The 7,719-nt window shown below is 35.4% G+C and overlaps 1 protein-coding gene across 1 annotated transcript in view; it reads left to right on the top strand.

The window, feature by feature from the left end:
* The first annotated feature begins 310 nt into the window (after positions 1-310).
* LOC113233431 (long-chain fatty acid transport protein 4-like) overlaps positions 311-7,719 on the top strand; it is a 111,053-nt gene continuing 103,644 nt past the window's right edge. The window contains exons 1-3 of the mRNA XM_026468562.1: positions 311-375; positions 1,109-1,262; positions 3,638-3,878. Of these exons, the coding sequence (XP_026324347.1) occupies positions 311-375; positions 1,109-1,262; positions 3,638-3,878 (460 nt within the window). The remainder of the gene's footprint in view (positions 376-1,108; positions 1,263-3,637; positions 3,879-7,719) is intronic.

Genomic DNA, 7,719 nt, shown 5'->3' with positions numbered 1-7,719 from the left:
TTTTCTCGTTTAAACATGGAATTAAATACTCAAATACACAAAACGTCGGTAACTTAACAGACAATTTTCAAACCTTAAACTTTATCCCACAACCATGTTACCCAAATGACCCGATTCAGTAAAACTTAAAAATTGTGTGACAGTGCACTCAAAAATAACGAATTGCCCTCATGAAATAAGGGTAAACATTTTTTCTACACACCTTCATGAGAAATACTTATTAGAAACAGTTAAAACTATATGCAATTGCGAGATTAGTGCTCGGATTCCGTACCGCTGAGTGTATATTCCACTCGATCCACTCCCTGTTATGTTTCTTAATGAACCTTATTTGCATATCGCGTCTTTTTATGCCGTGACGTCGCAACGACGACGGTGAGTTGGGTCTGCGGAGGAGCATTTAAAGTAAATTCAAGATTTTTTTGTAATTCACATTTTTTTTTTAAATAACTGCCGACCAAGTATTGCACGTCAGGAATATTTTAGCTGCTGCAGTACGGAAATTTTCATCAGTTTCTAGACCGATGATTCGCAAAATGGTCTACATCGTGATCTATGGCAGCGAAAAAAAGGGCGTGCATGAAACGTTTATAAGGTTTCACGATAGTGGAACCCTTTAGGCAGACCTTTACTAAAATCTTGACTTTTTATAAGTAGGATAATACATTACATAGATAGTATAATAATTTTTGTAACATATAGATAAATGTATGTATAAAATTTAATATGTATTTTTTAATAACGTTTCTTACTATACAGTTGAACATATGTTCAACTACTCGACGAGTTAAACTTGCCTAAGTGAGTAGCATTGTGCCATCAGTTAAAACCACATATGAGGTTGAGGAATGTGGTAAAAAAAATCCATGTTAGAAAGGCTGGGGTCTACGCAAAACAGAAAAAATTCGTGACAAAAAGTTTGGGAGTTTGGAAGAACCTCTGTTCTAGACTAAGGTTGGCTCGATTCCAGGAAGAAATTTCTAAATTATACGATGCGGGTATTATGGTACATACGGGCAGGCACAAATTATTGTACAGCGCTACGCCCTTGTCTGATTTTTGATTGTTTGGTACAGTTTCTAATTTCGACAATCCTCTTTATTTTCAGATTCCTCTGGCGGTATGCAAACGCCATGGTGCGGTCCAAGCGTTGGGGGCGGCACAACAACACTGTGGCCGAACTGTTCACGCAGAGAGCCGAAATGGATCCCACAGCGCCTTGCTTCATCGTCGTCGATGATCGCACTTGGACCTTTGGTGATGTAAGGGGCTTTTTCTTATATATTACTTTATTTATATATATGTATTTTAGTAGCTGTACAGTCCAGGAAGTGCTGCTACTACCTACTACCTTACCTATATCTGCCGCCAAGCTGTAACGTGCGTTTTAGTTTAGTTTTAGTTTTGAAGGGTAAGGGTAAGGGTGCTGCTGAAATTATAGGCACACGGGACTTGTCAACTTATGTCTCAGGGTTATGGGGGTCATGGGCGCAGTGGCAGTGACTCAGATCTTTGTGATTTAAAGCTCTGGCCGGCGACTGTTATAGACAGGCGTGTCGCCAACCAATAGACGCACGACTTTTTCATCTCGTCAGTTTTTATCACAAAAAATATATATTAAGCACATAAACATATATACCCACACCATCCACTGGATCTAGCGTAACCGTACCGTGTTCGGGTTGCTGGTTATTTTAGGATTTATCTGCCTAAATGGATCAGTGTCCCGGTACCCAGAACTTTGCTTGGTAGTCGTTCTCTCACCTTAAATGGCTGTGATGCACATTTTCATGTCCTTTTTACAATTCTAGTTTTACTTAGTAATAGTAGACATTTTCTACTTTTCTCAAGATGTGCCTAAATAACATACAAAAGTACAAACACTATCAAAAAAGTAATATTTACAAAATAAATATTCTAATAGCATACGAAGCGTTTTATGTCCTAATCAAAATTCAATCAATTTGTTGTTAAATTTGGAAATAATTTTAAAACCATCAGTGCCGTAGGGATACATTTTATGTACAATCAACAGCACCAGCACATCAAATTCGAATATAACCTGCACTGCATATTATATGGATCTTGTACTGTGCAACAGTACAAGGTCCGTCAAATGTGTAGCTTGATGTGTTGCCGTCTGTACCTAAATACTACCTGTATGTCTATATATTATTATTCGTCAAAAAATGACTACCTTCATTATTTTAATACATAAAATTGTAATGTGGTTTCGATCACAATCAAGTAAATTACGATGACGTACATTGAAATTGCAACTATCACAGAATAAATGTAACTATTCAAAAAATGTCTATTTATTGACATAAACAACGGATGTTTGATCGCTCTTATGTCACTTTACAGCGGTCTCGACGATAACATTGCTAATTAATTTCTTCACATTAAAATTTGACATTGATAACAATGACGCCACATTGGCTACGAATGACCGTTGGACTCATTGTTTGTTTTTTGACAACTTAATTTAACATAAGAGAGAAAATGAGTTTGCGTCGTAGAGTGATAAGTGATCATAGGCTTTAATATATAATTATATGAATCTCATTAGTAAGTCATTAGTACAATCGCACTGACCTGAGATGGTCAGTGTCAACGACATACAATTTCTTTTTTGTTACTTCTTACTTTTTTGTTTATTACTTCTTTATTTTCCTTTGTAATTTTCTTTTTGTTTCTTTTGTTTAATTACAATTGTTTTTCTTCTTTTCATCTCTATATTACATTTTCAGTACATTTTATAATTACAATATTTTTTTAACGTTTCTACAATTTGGAAGAACGTTTCGATAAACATCCTGATTACCAGTTATTATATGTAGATTTCATCAGTGATTATTTGGCATTAGGACACGCTGGAATAATTGACATGGACAATTGTTTACCGGAAAACAGACCAATTTATTTTCTTCCTCATCATGCCGTGCTTCGTCCCGAAAGATTATCGACAAAGCTAAGAGTTGTATTTGATGGGAGCGCAAGGTCCGGTAAATGTCCATCTCCAAACAACATTCTTTGCAATGGACCTGTAGTTCAGAAATCATATTCGATATTATGTTGCATTTTAAAACTTATAAATATGTTTTCATATGCGATATCAGACTTATAAATATGTTTTCATATGCGATATCAGACACATGTACAGGCAAATTTTAATTCACCCTGATGATCATGTTTTACAAAATATTATCTGGCGAGAAAATAGAAAAAAAAACCTTGTACAATGTTTACAGTTACAAACAATTACATACGGCCTGACAAGTTCAGCCTTGTAGCTACTCGATGTTTAATTCAAGTCGCTCGTTAATTTATAATTTAATTTATAGGTTTATATGTTATATAATCATAATATCTAAAGATGATTATTAATATAAATAGATTTTGAAATTTTGAAATGGTTTTTAAGTTATACGACTGGGTTCACGGACCTTTCCTTTTATCTGCTGTGTATAAATTGTTCTAGGTATCGCGACTACGTTAGCTTCCTGCGATTGTCACTTCTATAATGATTTTAATAAAGTTTATATGTCGCACAAAGATGGCCTTTTCGGTTATATATATATATATATATGTGTGTGTGTGTTTATTAAACTCAGTGGACAATTTTTTTTTTCAGATGGCAGAAAGTTCAAATCGCGTGGCTCGCGTTGTACAAGAGCATGTTGGACTGAAGCGGGGTGACGTTGTGTGCGTCTTCATGCCCAATTGTGCCGAGTTCGTGTACACATGGTTGGGCATGGCGAAACTGGGCGCCGTCTCGGCCTTGATCAACAGCAACCTGAGACATAAGCCTCTACTGCATTGCATACAAGTCGCTAAGGCGAAGGCTCTCTTCTTCACTGGAGATCTATCAACATGTAAGCAAATTTAAATAATCAATATTTATTTTCAAAATAAACACAAACGCTAACAATTTCGGAGAGGGTTCATAAAACTAGCTCGCTTGATTTAAACTAACGCGGTGAATAGGGATAACCTTATGTTAGACCTCAGAAGCGACCTATGTCTGGCTATACTACAGTATGGGTTTATCGGTCTCGGTCCACATGCATTTTATTGCAAGAAGTTAGAAAGAACAAAGTATGGAAAGGCGAAGGAAAGGAAGGCTGTAACAAAAATAATAGTATGAAAACACGGGTACTATATGTATGGCTGGAGTGACTCGGATGGATAAATTACGGAACAGTGTGATAAGACAGCGCTGCGGCGTGGTCTTCCACGAGATATAGTGGCAAAGATGAAATGGATGATTATATGGTTCGGACATGTACAGAGAATGAATGAAAGACGATTGACGAAACAGATTTATAAGGCGAGTGTGAGCGGGCAAGTTGGAATGGGCCGACCACGGAAGAAAGAAAAGAATGGAAATGGCATTAAGCAACATTTGTATCAAAACCGGTGTCGCCACACGCACACATTTTAAAACGTAATCTTACATTAGTACTAAGATAACATAATTTTAATTGGTTATAAATTATCAAACGAATATAGACAATAATAAAATACTTTTGGTAAAAAAATTGAAACGTATTTGGATCTAATAAGGTTTTATTATTACTAGTCACATAAAAGCTAAGAATCCTATGGACATAAACTTCTTGGAACAAAAGCGAAAAGTTGACAATCTACAGATAGGGATGTGACATTTAATTGATATCGACATTAAGTTTCATAACTAGCGGATTATTGAACTAGGCATTGCTTTATACTATATAATTAGGATTAACCACGGAGTATATAGAAACGGCATTTAAAACAATTTCTTTGAGAACTAGCGTAGCTTATTTTACACGCACACATTTGTTATCAAATACGCATAAGGTTTTACTACACGCAAATATTAATTGACGTTAGATACGCAGGCGTGCTACAATCACAGAATTAATGATTTATTATACTGTCGTCGTACTTTCATTATCCTACTAGATTTCAAGTCAATCCGATCACTGGAAGGGTTGAAATATTAAACATCACATAAAAATCACAGTCATCATAAAAATCTTTATTTTCCCTGAAATATGACATATTTGTACAATTACCTTTTTCTAAACTGGCTGAACATGACTACACCTATAGCGTCGACGAGCCTGTCAAGAAAATGAAGATACTTATTTCCGAAGGCGAAGAAGCGAATCATTTGTTTCATGAAAACTTGACGAAAAATAACTGACAATGCTTCAGAAATGTTTTCACATTTAGATGTGGTCTATAATTTGTGAATGCGACTCTGAGTTTCATGTCATATATTACCTGATTAACCAAATAATTTATTTCTTAATGAATTTTTCGATTGTTATTCATATGTATATAATTTAATGTGATGTCACGAAATGCCTATAACAATTATGGTGCTACATTTAGTAGGCACCCAGCATTTGCTGCCTGTTTGCTCAGCCCATTTCTCCTTTAAAAAGGATCCGGTGGGAAACTAAAAAAATCGATACAAAAACTGCAAATGTAAATCATGCCTGTGATAAAACTAAGAACTCAAGCGGACGAAGGTGACGTATAATAAGCAAGTAGGGAGATAGGAATCATGTAGATAAGGGAAATAAAATATCCAATCTTATAAAGTCTTCATTTGATACTCCACGAACTTAGTGTATTGTAAAATTATCGACACTGTACCTCTTCTATCTATATTTCCTTTTTTCCATTAATATATCGTTTTTACTTAAACTGAAAATTTTTAAAAAACTATTGCGAGTGTTGGGACCAAACATTTCAGTCATCAAAATTGTTAGCTTTTAAATACCTGCAAACAATTTGTTTACACATGGTACCTACAGCTATAATAAAAAAAAAATTGAACTAAACCAAAACCGGGTTTCTAAATATAGAGTTTTATTTTTTTATTTTATTTTATTTCGGGCATCCAACAGCTTATAATACATTAACAATTTGAAAGATAAACAATCCCAAACAACTACGCCAATTACAGGATACCACAAACATTTTTCAAACTTACAAACTTCCGTTAATAATAAATTTTGACATGTTTATATATACTCTAAAAGTTGTAAAAAAGTATATGTATATTATATGACTGTGAAATAATTATACATTAGTAGTAGTATGACTTGTTCTTCATTGTGTAGATGATGAACAGGTGTTGTTTATGAGAGAGCGTGTCTTTGTGTGTTTGTGTGTGTGTGTGTGTGCGTGCGTGCGTGCGTGCGTGCGTGCGTGCGTGCGTGCGTGCGTGCGTGCGTACATGTGTGTGTGTATATGAAAAGGTAAATTAATAATTATTAATAAGTAAGTTAACTTAAATTTTAAATATTTAATTATTTAATTTCTTAAGAATTTTATTTTTAAGAGCTGTTTTTGAGTTCGCGAAAATATCAATGTATACTATAGGTGGTATTATAAAGACTAGTGATGCGCGAAATTAGTTCGTTCTGGCCATAATTTGTGCGACTGACAGGAACACAAAAAACCCTTTGAATGGGGAAACGAGGGATTCGTCGGGGTACTTCTAATCCTACTGATGATGTTAGGAGGCAACTGTCGAGGCGACTGTTGGCCACATCACATAGGAAAGTCATGTCCAGCAATATTCTACGATCCTCAAGGGTATTCATGCGATGATATTTACATGCTTCTGCGTACGATAAGAACTGTTTTTTAGTTCTATAGTTTATATGTCTAATAAATACCTTCTGAATGCGTTCAATACTATTTATGTAAGTACTATATTTAGGAGTCCATATAACACTGCCAAATTCAAGTACGCTACGAACGTATGCATTATACACCATTTTAATGCAGCATACATTATCAAAAGGTTTGCACACTCTCATAACGAAACCCAGGCTCCGGTACGCCTTATCAATAATAAAGTCTATGTGTTTATCAAATAACAGTTTACTATCAAGTGTTACACCTAAATCACGGACCTGATCTACCCTCTGCACCTGTCTACCGCAAATCGAGTAGCAAAACGAAATTGGTTTAGTTTTGCGAGTAAACGTGATTTGTACACATTTATCTGTGTTTACGTTGATACGGTTTCGCACATAATATTCCGAAAGTCTATTCAAATCAGCCTGTATATCATGACAATCGGTAATTGAGTTCACCTTCAAGAAAACTTTGTTATCGTCTGCGTACAGAAGGAATCTCGAGCTCGCGAAACAAGTATGTATGTCGTAGAGATACGCGTTGTACAGTAGTGGCCCGAAGTGAGATCCTTGCGGCACCCCCGATGGAACAATTACATGGTTAGATTTAAAGCCCCCAAATACATTAGAGTTACTACATATCGATAATTTGATTACAACACGCGGACCCAGTACCAAGTGTAATACGACACTAGTGCAAGCAATTCATTGAGCGTCATTCGAATTATTCTTTTGACGACGGCGATGGCTAGCAACCAATGTATATTGTTATTACCGAGTTGCAAGAAAATAGTTTTGTTTCGAAATTATAATATTGTATTGTTCAAAATGTTAGAAAATACAGAGTTTTAGTACTTACCGATGAAATGAAATCACTCCTGAAGTATTTTTTAACTTTGGCTACTTACGCGACATGATATAACGGCACAATTAAAAAAAAATTCTATTTTTTCCACAAAATAATCAAGTATCACATTTGAACGATAGGTAGGATAGGTAACGCGGACCCCGCCCACTAACCAGTCTATTACTAGTATTTATGTGGTCTGTGGGGCCGACCAAGGCGAACTTA

The sequence above is a fragment of the Hyposmocoma kahamanoa genome, unplaced genomic scaffold (assembly GCF_003589595.1).
Source record: "Hyposmocoma kahamanoa isolate Upper Pololo Valley unplaced genomic scaffold, ASM358959v1 102, whole genome shotgun sequence".
Lineage (NCBI taxonomy): Eukaryota > Metazoa > Arthropoda > Insecta > Lepidoptera > Cosmopterigidae > Hyposmocoma > Hyposmocoma kahamanoa.
This window is presented reverse-complemented; position numbering and strand designations above follow the sequence as displayed.